This window comes from Chamaea fasciata, unplaced genomic scaffold, assembly GCF_029207755.1.
Source record: "Chamaea fasciata isolate MVZ Bird 193981 ecotype frontalis unplaced genomic scaffold, bChaFas1.0.hap1 SCAF_6, whole genome shotgun sequence".
NCBI lineage: Eukaryota > Metazoa > Chordata > Aves > Passeriformes > Sylviidae > Chamaea > Chamaea fasciata.
Genome location: NW_027094091.1, coordinates 1,148,512 through 1,164,167, shown reverse-complemented (window position 1 = coordinate 1,164,167; position 15,656 = coordinate 1,148,512). Strand labels below are relative to the sequence as shown.

Below are 15,656 nucleotides of genomic sequence, written 5' to 3'. Positions count from 1 at the left end.
TCCTAACCCTCTCCCGAGCTGCTGATCCCAAGCAAAGCCCCAGCTGGCAGCTCCTGGCAGAGCCCCGTTGGTTTTCAGTCTCACACACGTACACATGGGGGAAACGAGCATCAAAGCACCTCGGGATGGAGCAGGGAGGGTAAACACACGGAATATTTTGCAGGCTTTAACCAAAAAGAAAAAAAAAATAAAAATAATCGCGTTATTTGTATATAAACTCCCCGAAGAAACGAGGAAAACAAAAGCACGAAACCAGCAGCTGAAACTCGTTCCTGACCAAAAAAAAATTCCAACCCTCAGAGCCCTTTCCTGGCAGCACTTCCACGGAACCAGGGAATTCCCAGTCCTTGGGGAGCAGTGAGGGGAGGCCTGGGGGGGGATCAGGGATGTCCCAGCAGGTGACAGGTGGCCATCACAACCTTGCCCCGGACACCCGACGAATTCATTAAATTAAAATTTTTAACTTTTAAATTCAAATGATCTTAATTTATTAAATAATTCACCAAATTATTATCAATTTAATAATTTCATCTATTGATAAATTTATTGATTTATTAATAATTTATCAAATTTTTTAAATCAATTGATTAAAATAATGATGAAGGAACCCCTTTGGAGGAGACAGCCCCTCGCTCCTCACACAGCTGGGATCGTCATGGGATTGTGTGGAATTCCCTGGAAGTGTCCCTGGGATGGCTTGGAAGGGGATGATTCCCAAAATTCCTTCCAACCCAAACCATCCTGAGATCCAGCCAAGATCCCACTGCTCCAGGGCCACTTCCAGCCTGGACAGGGCCCATCCCAAGGGAGGAAAAAATCCATATTTTTAATCCATGTATTTATTCCTCTCTGTAATATATTCAATCGTCTCTCAGCTGCAAACGTTCCCCACCTGAGGTGCAGGTCCTCAGAGAACTTGAGGCAGGCGTAGATGAACTCCTTGATCTGGCTGTAAACCTTGGGCACGAACTCCGAGAAGGGGAACTTCTTTGGGAAGGCTTGCTGGAAAAACAGGGGAGAACGTTCCAGAGGGAGGGCGGGCAAAGGAATTCCGGGATTTGCCCCGGGTTTTATCCACACTTCAGCCAAAGGGGGAGGGCAGAAAATGGCAGCTGGCACATGGAGCAGGAGGGGTTTGGGGCAATTCCCTCATTCCCTCCTCTCCCAACTCCCTTCCCCTCCCTCCTTGGGAACACCTGGAATTCCCAGGACTGAATTTGGGGGGGCAGGACACAGAAACCCGAACCCTTGGACTGGGATCACCGGGGTTGGGTTTGCTGCCTGCCAGGGGTGGAGCACGAGGCCAGGCAGGATTTAGGGGACACACTTTGGTTTTCCAAGCAGAGGCCAAGACCCACCACTTTTTTTGGCCTCTTTTTCCCTAAAAATGAGATTAAAGCCAAAAAAGGTCGATCCCAGGGTCCACAAAATGGGAATACCATGCCACTGGAAGTGGATTTTTCTACCTGTGTGACAGGACACCCTGAGAGAGGAACACAGATCACGCTTCCCTCACCCACACCAGGAGAAATGCATCCCATGGGAGGAATATTTGTCCTTTCCCGTTGTTTTCTTTTCCCTTTTATTGTTTCTTTGGGTCGATTTGGGTTGTTGTCGTTTTTTTTTTTATTTTTCATCTTTTCAATGCCCACACCCTGCACATTCCAGGATTTACCTTTTCAAGTTCAGCGTCCTGGAATGGGAACTGCCCGACGATTTTCTTATAAACTTCTTCGTTTGACACCGGGATGGGGCTGTAGTTATCCGAGTCCAGGATATTCCTGGGGAAAAGGAGAGTTAGGGAGACAACTGTGGGGGGAAAGTTTTTCCTGCTGGGACGGGAGATTCCAAGGAGCTGGGGACGGGCTGGGGAGTGATCCCAAATTCCTGCAGCAGCGGCCAGGGGAATCCCAAAGCAGCCACAGCTCGGGGATGGAGCGAGGGCACAGAACCTTGGAATGAATTGTGTCGGAGGGACCTCAAATCTCATCCAGGGATTCCTTAAATCCCTGCCAGATTTTAGGAAGTGGGAGATTACGAAGAGCAGATTCTAAACCTCATCGCTCTGCCAAGCACCCCAGAATCCCAGAATCCCAGAATCCCAGAATCCCAGAATCCCAGAACAGTCTGGGTGGGAGGGGACCTTGAAAAGCACATTCACCCCACCCCATCCATGGGCAGGGACAGCTCCCACCATCCCAGGTGGATCCAACCTGGCCTTGGACATTCCCAGGGTTCCAGGGGCAGCCCCTGGGAATCTGGGAATTCCAGCCCAGCCCCTGCCCACCCTCCCAGGCAGGAATTGCTGCCCAAGATCCCAGCCCAGTGTCCCCTTTCCCAGTGGGAAGCCATTCCCTGTGTCCTGTCCCTCCAGGCCTTGGCCCCAGCCCCTCTCCAGCTCTCCTGGAGCCCCTCTGGGGACTCTGAGCATTCCCTGGATTTTTCCCTTCTCCAGGGGAACATTCCCAGCTCTCCCAGCCTGGCTCCAGCCCTGGATATATTCCAGCAGGGGTGGCACTGGATGAGCTTTAAGATCCCACCCAACCCATTCCACGCTTCCATAATCAACCCCCTCAAAAAAAAAAAAAAAAAAAGGCAAAAAAACCCCCCAAAGAACCAAAACCCTCCACGTGAGGGGCCGAAACTCCCCCGTGGGAGGCGTCTCGGGTGTCTCAGGCGTTTGTTCTGCCCCTCACCTGAACACGGCGGCCCATTTCTTCAGCAGGGTCTCGCTGTACTGGTCCTGGATCTCCAGCAGCATGTCGAAGAGCTGGTTCACGGGGAAGCCGTAGCCCTGCGGGGCAGGAGGGCAGGGATTGAAGGCCCCCCCGGCAGCTGGGGATTGCTTTTCCTGCCCTGAACGGGGGAAAATTCTCCTCCAGCACCAGCCCTGCGGCTGCTGCGGGGGGTTACGGGGGGATTGAGCGAGCGGGAAGCATCCAGAGCGGGGCAAGGCTCAAGGCAGGGATGTTTCTGAACCAGAAATGCCAAAAAAAGGGGTTCGGGCAGCCCAGCTCAGGCTGGACAAGCTGGATGAGGAGAGCACTGAGCCCATCATGCTGTTACATTTTATTTTATTTTAATTTATTTTATTTTACTACATTTTATTTTAGTTTAGTTTTAGTTTTAGTTTAGTTTTGTTTTATTTTATTTATTTTAATTTTATCTTATTTTAATTTTATCTTATTTTATTTTACTTCATTTCATTTTACTTTATTTTATTTTACTTTATTTTACTTTATTATTTAATTTTATTTATTTATTTTTTTATTTTATTTTACTTTATTTTATTTTATTTTATTCTATTTTATTCTACTTTATTCTATTTTATTCTATTTTATATTTTTATTTTAATTTTATTTTACTTTTTTAATTTTACCTTATTTTATTTTACTTTTTTAATTTAATTTTATTTTATTTTACTTTATTTTTATTTTTGTCTGGGTCAGGATTAAATGCTCAAGATGGTATTTCCTGTTCGGACTCAGATGTTTATTAATTCCTATTCCCATTAATTACACTCTCACAAACTGTGAGTTTTACAGCCCTTCTAGCTAACAAACTAAAAATGCCTCCCTCTTTCTCTCTCTCTCTCCAAGGCCTTTTAAGGATAAACTCTCCAATTAAGAAATGACACCTAAATTATTTTTATTTTTAACTTCCTAACTAACTGCTTGTGGCTCGCAATGCGGATTTTTTTTCCTATTTAATTAGAAAATGCCACCTACACTCAGGAAGAAGAAGGTGAAAAAGAAGGACTCGGCCTCCACCCTAAAACTTCTATTTTGCTTTATATATATATTACTATCTTCTAAAACCTTAAACTTTAAGTTTTCCGTCACGTGATATTACGGAGTTTTGTCCGAACTCCACACCCACAATTCCAGTTCCGTTATTTAATTCTGGAAGCCCTTTCTCCACGGCCTCAGATCCAACGCAGTGTTTTCTTGGGGGGCTCAGCGCCCCAAAAATCCGGAATTCTCGGTTCCAGCACGTACCTGGAGCGTGTCAGCAAAGAGCACAATGAGGTTCTTCAGGTCCAACACCAGGCTGGGGTCGGAGCAGTAGGACTGGGGAGGAGGGAGAGAGGAAAACGCGGCTTTGACTGCACGGCACAAACCCCCAAAAACCCTTCCCTGTGCTCTTATCTCACTGATAACAACTGCCCGGGCCTGGGGGAGCAGCAGGTTCATCCTCCTGCATGGGGCAGGGAGGGCTGCCTGGGAAATATCCCTGTTCCCCTGGGTTTGGGGTGCCCTATAAACACCCAGGGTGTTCCTGAGACACAGGAGATGGTTGTCACGGCGTTGTCACCACGGGGACGGGAGGGACAGAATTTCTCATTTAATATTTACCGTGTTGTGTCTGACGGTAATGAAGCATCCCAGGCAGCCCGTGCTGAGGGGGGGAGGAAAAAAAAAAAAAAAACCCCACGCGCCGGATTCCAGCTCCAGCACTGGGATTTATCCAGCTCCAAATCCCCACCCCAAGACACAACTCGGTGTCCCCAAGGCTTCCCAGGAGCAGCCAAAAAAAAAAACCCGAAAAAAAAAAACCTTTTCCCCTCCCGTGGCTGAAAAATGTCAAGTTTGAGACAGAGCCTGCCCAAATATAGAATCGGCGATCCCAGGCTGGAAAAAAAAAAGAGAGCGGGATTTAAAGCTGGAAACTCCAGGAGGAACGGCTCCATTAATCAGAGGGAAGGGCCGGGGGAAGACACACGTTTTCCATCTCCCTGTCCAAAAAGGAGAGAGGCAGGAAGAAAGATAATGCCCCGAAGCATCACAAGTGATTAAAGATGTCCCCGTCTGCGGCGAGGAGGAAAACCCAGGGATAAATTTATCTGCCTTGGAAGATTCGAGAAAGCCTCAGCGAGGTGAGACCTTCCCCTGAAATCCCAGTTTGGGGATGCGGGGCACCGGTTGAACTGGGAGAGCTCTCGGAACAAACGGTGGCGGCCGCGAGGTTGGGAAACCAGGGAAGGTTTTGTGATTGCCGAAAAATAAAACTGCCTCCCCTGGCAGCCACTTTTGGCAGCACTTGAAACGACCGGCGTGGCAACAAAGCTGGGAACACCAAAAAAAATCCAAAAAAACCAACCCACCCGTGGCTGGGCCTGCCTCAGCCTCCTGCTTCCAGCCCCGAGAAAAATCCCACTTGGAACTAAAACAAACACAGGCTCGCAGCCCGCTGGATTGGGGGGGGTTGGTGTTTATCCCCTCCGGTAGAGCAGGAGCTCAGGGGGAAAGGAGGGAACTTTCCAGTCACCTGGATGGGGATGGAGAACATCAGGAAAATTCTGGAGGCCCTCGTCCCAGAGAGATCCAGGTCCTGGGAAGAGCCGTGGAATGGTGTGGGGTGGAAAGGACCTTCAAACCCAACCGGTTCCACCTCCTTCCACTGGACCAGGGTCCTCCAATCCTGGTGTTCTCATCCATCTTTTCCCATATTTTCACCCAAGGTGCTCCCGAGGTTCTCCTTCCCTGGATTTGGTTTCTCAGCCATGAAATTTAAGGGATCAGGGTGACCTTTAAGGTCCCTTCCAGCCCAAACCACTCTGGGATTCTCTGACCCTCTATCAAACAAGGCCATGCTCCAGTGTGTCAAAAAGATGACAAATCAACTTTCCAGTCAGCTGGATGGGAATGGAGAACACCAGGAAAATTCTGGGGGCCCTCATCCCAGAGAGATCCAGGTCCTGGGGGGATGGAAAGGACCTTCAAACCCATCTGGGTCAGGATGCTCCAATCCTGGTGTTCTCATCCATCTTTTCCCATATTTTCACCCAAGGTGCTCCCGAGGTTCCCTCTCCCTGGATTTGGTTTCTCAGCCATGAAATTTAAGGGATCAGGGTGACCTTTAAGGTCCCTTCCAACCCAAACCACTCTGGGATTCTCTGACCCTCTATCAAACAAGGCCATGCTCCAGTGTGCCACAAAAATTCATTTTCCCCCCCCTCATTTTTTCGGGGACAAATCAACTCCCTCCGCTGGCGCTCCTCAAAAAACCACGAATGACACGACGGTGAAAACACTGTTTCACTCTTCAAAACGTCGAGTTTGGTAGGGAAATGGAGTCAACCGAGAGGCTAAAAAAAGAATTATCAGCGTGTCTGGGCGGCTCTTTTGGAAAAGGGGGAAAACAAGGAATCCTGGCGGGAAAAAAAGAAAAAAAAAAAAGGCAGAAGTGCAGCACGTCAAGGAGAGCCAAGCAAGAGCTGAGCTCTGCCGCGGCTTTTTCTACTCACGGAGTGAGTCCTCAGCGCGGCGATGGTTTTGGACAGGGCCATCTCCCACAGCTCGTCCAGATAGGCCCGGTTGACCAGCCCCTGCGTGGTGTGCAGGATGTGATCCTCCACCACGAAGAACCTGCAGCCAGGGCACAAAAACTCAACCAAAACTTGCGATTTCACAGACGAAAAAGGGCAGCCCCCCAGCCCCCGGGGGCGAGGTTTGAGCCGAGGGCCCCGGGGCTGCTCGGGTTCGAGGGATCTGCCAGACCCAGGCGGCTCCGAACGCTTTTATTCCCTCGTTTTTTAATGGCAAAGGGTTAGGGGAGTGAGTTAAAACACGCTGTGTGCGCGCACAAAGGCAGAATTCCCCTTCCGCCGGGTCTCGGCCTCGTTATTCCCACAAGAACCGCCGGTTAAACTCCGCTCCGGCCAGCAGAGATCCCATCACAACTGGGGAAAATGGTCTGACCGCAGGGGAAATGCTTTATCCGCAGGGAAAACTGCTTTATCCGCAGGGAAAAATGCTTTATCTGCAGGGAAAAACGCTTTATCCGCAGGGAAAACTGCTTTATCCGCAGGGAAAACTGCTTTATCCGCCGGGAAAACTGCTTTATCTGCAGGGAAAACTGCTTTATCCGCAGGGAAAACTGCTTTATCCGCAGGGAAAACTGTTTTATCTGCAGGGAAAACTGTTTTATCTGCAGGGAAAACTGCTTTATCCGCAGGGAAAAACGCTTTATCCGCAGGGAAAACTGATTTACCACAGGGAAAACTGCATTATACGCAGGGAAAACTGCTTTATCCGCAGGGAAAACTGTTTTATCTGCAGGGAAAAACGTTTTATCTGCAGGAAAAACTGTTTTATCCGCAGGGAAAACTGCTTTATCTGCAGGGAAAACTGTTTTATCCGCAGGGAAAACTGCTTTATCCGCAGGGAAAAATGCTTTACCCGCCGGGAAAACTGATTTACCACAGGGAAAACTGTTTTATCCGCAGGGAAAAAATGTTGGAACTGCAGGGGAAAAGTGCTTGAACTCCAGGGAAAAAAATCCTTTCTCCCACCACGTGCTCCCAGACATTTCCAGACAATCAGTTCGCTCCGATCTCTCAAGTTATCAACTCTGCTGCTCCCCCCCAAAAAAAAAATAAAGTATTTTCCAGGGAATGAGGGTGAGACTGGACATTTTAAAGGGCAGGACACGAATTTCCAGGCGTTTTTTTTCCAAGGAAATCCAGCCCAGGAGCAGGGAAGCTGCACGAGGGGAGCAGCGCACGTGGAATTTGTGGTGGGTCAGGATTAGGAATTGAAATTATTCTCGTTATCAGCTGAGGAAACAGCAAATCCTATCCTGATTTTTATGGATCAGCGGCTTTTGGAATTCTCCTCCTTGAGTTCAGTTTCGGAAGAATTTTTTTTTTTTTTTTGCCGAATTTGAGAGCGACCGAAAAAAAAAAGCAGCTCCGGGGAATAGAGGATTCCCCTCGTTCAGCAGGAAAATAATTAAAGAATAATTATTCCAAATTCCAGAATCATTAAGGCAGAGGGCACATTCGTGTCATTAACAGGGCAGGAAGATGCACAAAAATAATCCACAGGGATTATTTATCCTAGAATTCCCAGAAATTCCCAGAAACTCCAAGAAATTCTAAGAAATTCTAAGAAATTCACAGAAATTCACAGAAATTCACAGAAATTCACAGAAATTCAGAGAAAAATCCCAGAAATTCACAGAAATTCACAGAAACTCCCAGAAATACCCAAAAAATTCAGAGAAAATCCCAGAAATTCCCAGAATTTCACAGAAACTTCCAGAAGCTCCCAGAAATTCACAGGAACTCCCAGGAATTCCAAAAAAAAAATCACAGAAATTCATCGAAATTCCCAGAAATTCCCAGAAATTCCCAGAAACTTCCAGAAACTCCCAAAAACTCCCAGCAACTCCTAGAAATTCCCAGAAACTCCCAGACTGCTACAAGGGCTGGCAGGTCCCTCCCAGCTCTCCCCAGTGACACAGCAAAGCGGATAAAATTCTTCCCAAAAAAAAAAAAAAAAAAAAAAAGCACAATCCACCTTTTTTTTTCCTTTTTTTTTTTTTTTTGGTCCCGTTTTGGGCCCACAAGGACCACCAAAAATATCAGCGTTCCCTCCTCGGGTTTCTTTTTTTTTGGGGGGAGCTCCTCAGCAGCCCAGGACACCCATTTTTAGCAGGGCCGTGCACAGAAAAAGGAACACCTACCCTACAATTTGATTGAAATACTTCCTGTAGCCATCTAAAGTTTCGTGCTGCAACAAAGACAGAGACAGGGAGGGAGCAGAGGTTAAAAAACCAGGTGGATGAAGGGCAAAAAAGGAGATTTTTTTTTTTTTTTTAGGGATTTTCGGGGCAGCAGGAGAGCCCAGGGATGACATTCCAGGGCAGGACGGACTGACCATGTTGGAGGGAGGCTGCAGCACCAGCCGCGCTTGTTTTCTCCTCTGCTTCCTGTAGTAGCTCTCAAAGGTCTCCCGGGCTCCCTGGGAAAAAAAAAAATAGGAAAAAGGGTCATTCCGGCGGTCAGGATGTGCGGGGAGAGGTCGCTTTGGGATGTAAACCATGGAATCGCTGAGGTTGGAAAAGCCCTCGGAGATCAGAGAGGCCCAGCGCTGCCAGGGCCACCACTGGCCCCTGTCCCCAAAGTGCCACATCATCCACAGGGCTCTGAAATCCCTTAGGGATGGGAATTCCAAACCTCCCGGGGCACTGCCAAGGCCTGAGCGCCCTTTCCATGGGGAAATTCCTGCTGCTGTCCACCCTGAGCTTCTCCTGAGGCCGTTCCCTCTTATCCTGTTTTTCCCTGGGATCAGATCCCAAATCCCACCTGGCTCCAACATTCCAGGGACTTGTGCAGAGCCACCAGCCACCCTGAGCCTCCTTTTCTCCAGGCTCAGCCCCTTTCCCAGCTCCCTCAGGAATTCTCCAGCCCCTTTCCCAGCTCCCTCGGGAATTCTCCAGCCCTTTCCCAGCTCCCTCGGGAATTCTCCAGCCCTTTCCCAGCTCCCTCAGGAATTCTCCAGCCCTTTCCCAGCTCCCTCGGGAATTCTCCAGCCCCTTTCCCAGCTCCTCAGGAATTCTCCAGCCCTTTCCCAGCTCCCTTCCCTGCCCTGGACACGCTCCAGCCCCTCCAGGGCTCTCCAGAGCTGCCCCAGCTCAGGGACAAGGACACTGCCCCGGCCCTGCTGCCGCCCCAGGGCTGGTGGACGTTCCATTTCACGTCCAACCTCGTGTTCCTCCGGCACAAACGTGGAACTTCCCTCCAAAACTCCATTCAGGCACCAGAGAACAAAGAGCTGCTCTGAAAACGACGAGCCCAGCCCCGACTGCTCAGGCTCCAGAACGTTCCACGCCCAGCTCCCAGCAGGTTTGGGATGCGCAGGGATGAGCCCAGCCGATTTCTGGGCCGTAATTTGGACAAATGTCGGATTTATTGATCCGGGAAACAACCAACGACGGCGGCGGCAGAGAGAAAGAGCGGCCAAAAGACACCGAAGACACAAAAAAAGGGGGGAATTAAAGGGCTGGGAATTAAAAGGAGCACCCTGGGATAGCTGAGGATTCCCAACGCATGGATGGGCTTTAAAGGTCCCTGCAGCCAACCCCTCCTGGGATTCGGGGAATTCCAGGATGTTCCAAGTACAGGGGGAAAACATTTGTGTGGGGTACAGCACCTTGGAATTGGGGGAAATAAACCCTGGAGCTCATTTTTCCCAGCTTGGCTGTTCTCTGAGCGTCCAGAGGATTTCCATCCCAACATCTGAACATTTTCCATGGACATCACCTCTGGGCTGGGCTCTGGGCTGGTTTTTTTGCCCCAAACCAGGCTCAGCATCCCAACCCTGGATCTCCTCAGGATCCCAGATCCTCAGGATTCTGGGAATTCCAGGATGTTCCAAGTACAGGGAACAACGTTTGTGTGGGGTTCAGCACCTGACCCCTCCTTAGAATTGGGAGAAATAAACCCTGGAGCTCATTTTTCCCATCTTGGCTGTTCTCTGAGCGTCCAGAGGATTTCCATCCCAACATCTGAACATTTTCCATGGACATCACCCCTGGGCTGGGCTCTGGGGTGGTTTTTTTGCCCCAAACCAGGCTCCCACCTCAGCATCCCAACCCTGGATCTCCTCGGGATCCCGGGATCTGCTGCAGGGCTCCAAGGCTCCCCCCGGGGACCATCCAACCCTGGATGTTTCATCCCTGCCCGTTCCTCCCTCCTCCACCACGCCCGCCCTGTTTTCCATCTGAAACTGGATCGCAAAAAACATCTCGGGCAGGGGACAACGTCTTGCTTTGAACTGTTGGGAGCCGAGGGAGAAGGAGAGAGAAAAAAAACAAACCCCAAAAAAAAACCCAAAAAAAAAAAAAACCCCAACACAACTCCGCCTCATTTGGAATTCACAAAACAAACAACACTGCGAACAACAAATATCACCTGAGCGGGGCACCAGCTGTCAACCTGCTCCTCGCCAGAAAAAAAAAAACCCTGAATTAATTAGAGGCAAAAAGCTGATGGTAATTTAATGATTCCCCAGCTGTTGCGGCGTTACACAACCAGGCTGCCTCGGGATGCCCTCAGCTGCCGAGGGCTTGTGAGGAGCCATTGCCTGAGTTGCTCCTGGTTTTGTTTTTTTATCCAAGTGCAGCTCCGGGCTCGGGCAGGAATCAGCCCGGGGATGTGCCCAGAGTTCTCCCGCTTAATTCTACCCTTCCCAAAGGTGTCAAAATCTGTCCAAAAAAAGCTTTTTAGGTGCTAAAATCCATTAAAAAAAGCCTTCTTAGGTGCTCAAATCCATAAAAAAAAAAACTTCTTAGGTGCTCAAATCCATCAAAAAAAAACCTTCTTAGGTGCTCAAATCCATCCCCAAAACCATTTTAGCTGTTCAAATCCAGCCACAAAAGCTTTTAAGGTCCTAAAATCCAGGCCCAAAACCTTCTTAAGTGCTCAAATCCATCCCCAAAACCTTTTGAGGTCCTAAAATCCATCCCCAAAACCTTCTTCCGTGCTCAAATCCATCCACAAAACCTTTTAAGGTCCTAAAATGCATCCCCAAGACCTTTTTAGGTGCTCAAATCCAACCCCAAAACCATTTTAGGTGCCCAAATCCATTCAAAAAACCTTCTAAAAACCTAAAATCCATCCCCAAAACCTTCTTAGGTCCTAAAATTCATCCCCAAAACCTTCTTAGGTCCTAAAATCCATCCCCAAAACCTTTTTAGTGGCTCAAATCCAGCCCCAAACCCCTTAAGGTCCTAAAATCCACCTCCAAAACTTTCTTAGGTACTAAAATCCCTCCCCAAAACCTTCTAAGGTTCTCAAATCCAGACCCAGAACCATTTTAGGTGCTCAAATCCAACCCCCAAAACCTTCTAAGGTCCTAAAATCCATCCCCCAAATGCTTCTAGGGTTCTAAAACTCGTCCAAAAAACCTTCTTAGGTACTAAATCCATCCTCAAAATCTTTTTAGCTGCTCAAATCCATCCCCAAAAGCTTCTTAAGTCCTAAAACCCAGGTCCAAAACCTTATGAGGACCTAAAATCCATCCAAAAAAACCTTCTTAGGTGCTCAAATCCATCCCCAAAACCTTCTAAGGTGCTCAAATCCATCCAAAAAACCTTCTTAGGTCCTAAAATCCACCCCCAAAACCTTTTTAGGTGTCCAGCTCCATCCCCAAAACCTTTTAAAATCCTAAACTCTTCCCCCAAAACCTTTTAAGGTGCCTCGCTCCATCCCCAAAGCCATTTTAGGTGTTCAAATCCATCCCCAAAACCTACTAAGGTCCTAAAATCCATCCCCCAAATGCTTCTTAGGTCCTAAAATCCACCCAAAAAATCTTCTTAGGTCCTAAAATCCATCCCCCAAATGCTTCTTAGGTCCTAAAATCCACCCAAAAAATCTTCTTAGGTCCTAAAATCCACCCAAAAAATCTTCTTAGGTCCTAAAATCCATCCCCCAAATGCTTCTTAGGTCCTAAAATCCACCCAAAAACCCTTTTTAGGTGTCCAGCTCCATCCCCAAAACCTTTTAAAATCCTAAACTCTTCCCCCAAAACCTTTTAAAGTGCCTCGCTCCATCCCCAAAGCCATTTTAGGTGTTCAAATCCATCCCCAAAACCTACTAAGGTCCTAAAATCCATCCCCCAAATGCTTTTTAGGTCCTAAAATCCACCCAAAAAATCTTCTTAGGTCCTAAAATCCATCCCCCAAATGCTTCTTAGGTCCTAAAATCCACCCAAAAAATCTTCTTAGGTCCTAAAATCCACCCAAAAACCCTTTTTAGGTGTCCAGCTCCATCCCCAAAACCTTTTAAAATCCTAAACTCTTCCCCCAAAACCTTTTTAGGTGCCTCGCTCCATCCCCAAAGCCATTTTAGGTGCTCAAATCCATCCCCAAAACCTACTAAGGTCCTAAAATCCATCCCCCAAATGCTTCTTAGGTCCTAAAATCCACCCAAAAAATCTTCTTAGGTCCTAAAATCCACCCAAAAACCCTTTTTAGGTGCCCAGCTCCATCCCCAAAACCTCCCTGCCGCTGTGCACGCGCACCGCAAAGGATTGTGGAGATTCCTAACGTGGATTTTGCCCTTGAATTCTGCTTTTTGTCCTGCCTGACTCTCGGGGGGGAGCTCAGGATGAGCAGCTCCCGGTCCACGCCGGGCACATCCCTGGTAAAAATCTGGATCACAAATCCCAGCTTTTCCCCTGTGATCAGCTGCAGGATCGATTTGAATCGACGAGAGATTTGATATTTTTTGTAAACGGAAACTGTGAGCCAACGTTTTTCCCCGTCAGGTCTTCCCAAAAAGATGTTTCCCTCAGGAAATTTCTGCCCTGAGGCAGAAATCAGGGATTTACAGGTGAAACACAACAAAAAGGAGGATTGTTCCAGGTTTTATCAAACCAAGGAGTTAACAAGTGACAAATTCCGGGCAGGGAGCAGTGACCTCCCCTTGGAGCCCCTCTCCTCAGGTTGGGGATTCTCAGCATCCTGGTGTTGCCCACCTGCTCTCCACCACAGGAAAACCAGGGAAAAAGGGATTGTCCCCTTTCCCACGCCACCAAACCGAAGGGATCCATTAAATTCTGTGACTCTCCAACCCTCCTGACCATCTCCATCCTCATCAACCCAGCCGCGGTGGCATCACCGGCGCCTCGGAGAGAAGCCACTCATTCAAGCTGGAGCAAATTGATTAAAAAATTAAATTTTGGGGCCAATTTTAAAACTGAAAGTGTTTTTTGTTTTGTTTTTTTTTTAAACCATTTCTTTAAAAAATGAACGCGTGGCACCAACCAAAGGCGGGAGCACAGCGAGGCCGAGCCACCACCACGGCTGGACACTCACACCAAACTCCTCGTTTGGTTTTTACGGAACACCCCCCGGAAATTAACGAGTGATTAATTCATCCCTGAGCCTGCCGAGGCTGCCGTCTCCCCGGTATTTTGCGGCCTCAAGGATTTGTCGGAGTCTCCCAGAAGCTCGTCGGGAGCAGGAGGCCTCGGATGGATTTTTAGAGCAGGTTTTGGAGGTTTCTGCTCAAACTGCTCCAAGGCCGCTCATCCTCCGGCTCCAGCCGCTGCCTGCTCATGCTCCTCCAGGATTTCCCGCAGGAGAAGAAGGACAAGGAGGCATCCCACACCCGCCTGCCCTTCCAGTGTCCCACCATGGCCGTGTCCTACCCCATCCCACAGAATTCCAGACTGGTTTGGGTGGGGAATGGACCTGAAAGGTCATCTCATTCCACCCCATCCATGGGCAGGGACAGCTCCAACCATCCCAGGTGGATCCAAGCTGGCCTTGGGCATTCCCAGGGATCCAGGGGCAGCCCCTGGGAATCTGGGAATTCCAGTCCAGCCCCTGCCCACCCTCCCAGGCAGGAACTGCTGCCCAAGATCCCAGCCCAATGTCCCCTTTCCCAGTGGGAAGCCATTCCCTGTGTCCTGTCCCCCCAGGCCTTGGCCCCAGCCCCTCTCCAGCTCTCCTGGAGCCCCTTTGGGCACTCTGAGCATTCCCGGGATTTTTCCCTTCTCCAGGGGAACATTCCCAGCTCTCCCAGGGCAGAGGGCCTCCAGAACCCTGGAAGCATTTCCATGACCTCCTCTGGGCTCTCTCCAGCAGCTCCCCACCATTCCCGTGGGACACCAGGGAATGGAGGAACTCCCCAGCTCCCGGGGTCAGGGAAGCAAAGGAACCAAAATTCCCAAAATTCCTTCCCCAGGGGGACAAACCCCAGGCCGGGTCCCCGTCCCCGTTTTACCGACAGCTTTGGGGAAGGTGAAGCACCTGGAGCAGCTTCACCACCACCTCCGAACGTTAAAATCACTTTGAAATCATGTTTTTTTTTCCAGAGGAATAACGTGTTTTCCACAGGCAGGAGAAGCAGAAGTGATGGGAGCTGGGCTGGAGACGTCCCACAACAACCTGACTCCCATCCATAGCCGGATGCTCCTCAAAAAAAACCTGGAATTTTTTTGGATGCCACCTCCCCCCCGTTCCAACCCGACAAAGTGAACTGCAGCAGAAGGGGAAGGAGAAAAGGAGAAAGACTGAAAAACCATTCCCCCCTCCAAAAAAAAAAAAAATCAATTCAGAGAATCTGGATGTGAACCCATTCACGTTTTAGCAGTTTCCCAAAAAAATTTATGGCCCAGGGACCTGCCAGTGTGACCAAACCCATCCCCTCACGGCACTGCTCCCTGGTTTTTTCCTCTTTCCTGGGACGTTTTTGGCTGCCCCAGGAATCTCACCAGAGGTCCCTCTGACAAAAAACTCGGGTGACCCCGCTCCCATTTTTCATCCTCCCAGTTCCATCCCTCGCATTCCTCCCTCCTCTCCCCAGATATTCCCCCGTTGCTCCAATTTTGCGTTCTCCTCAAAATGGGGAGATATTTCTTCCTCCTCGTGGCAGTTCGGGCTCAGACCACACCCGGTTTCCCACATTTGATCTGTTCGGGGGCTATTCAGCTTCTCAGGTCTCCAGATCATCCGTTACTGCTCTGAGTTCCACGCCTGAATCCTGGCTTCTTCTGGGTAAAATAAACCCAAAAGCACAAAAAAAAAAAACCCCAAAAAATCCCCAACGAACACATCAACCAGAGCGAGAATATTCCAGAGCCAACCACGAGATCCTGAATTTCCTGGGCTGCCCAGCTGAAACTCCAGGTGGGATTTGTGGTTTAGGGTTTAGGGAGAGCTCTTCCCTCTGCCAGCTCAAGGGAGAGAACAAGAGGAAACTTTCCGTTTTTGGGGAAGCTCAGGGTGGCTCTTTGGGAAAACTCCATCATGGGAAAGGGAATTCCAACTTCATTCCGCGGGGGGTTTGGAATCCCCATTCCTGGAGGGGTTTAACAGCCCCGTGGATGTGGCACTTGGGGACAAGGGTCAGCGGCGGCGCC

The 15,656-nt window shown here is 49.2% G+C and overlaps 1 protein-coding gene across 1 annotated transcript in view; it reads right to left on the bottom strand.

The window, feature by feature from the left end:
- EXOC6B (exocyst complex component 6B) overlaps window positions 1–15,656 on the bottom strand; it is a 235,023-nt gene that overhangs the window by 47,004 nt on the left and 172,363 nt on the right. The window contains 7 exon segments of the mRNA XM_066185120.1: window positions 893–1,002; window positions 1,676–1,781; window positions 2,697–2,794; window positions 3,999–4,070; window positions 6,248–6,368; window positions 8,470–8,516; window positions 8,664–8,747. Coding sequence (XP_066041217.1) covers window positions 893–1,002; window positions 1,676–1,781; window positions 2,697–2,794; window positions 3,999–4,070; window positions 6,248–6,368; window positions 8,470–8,516; window positions 8,664–8,747 — 638 coding nt within the window.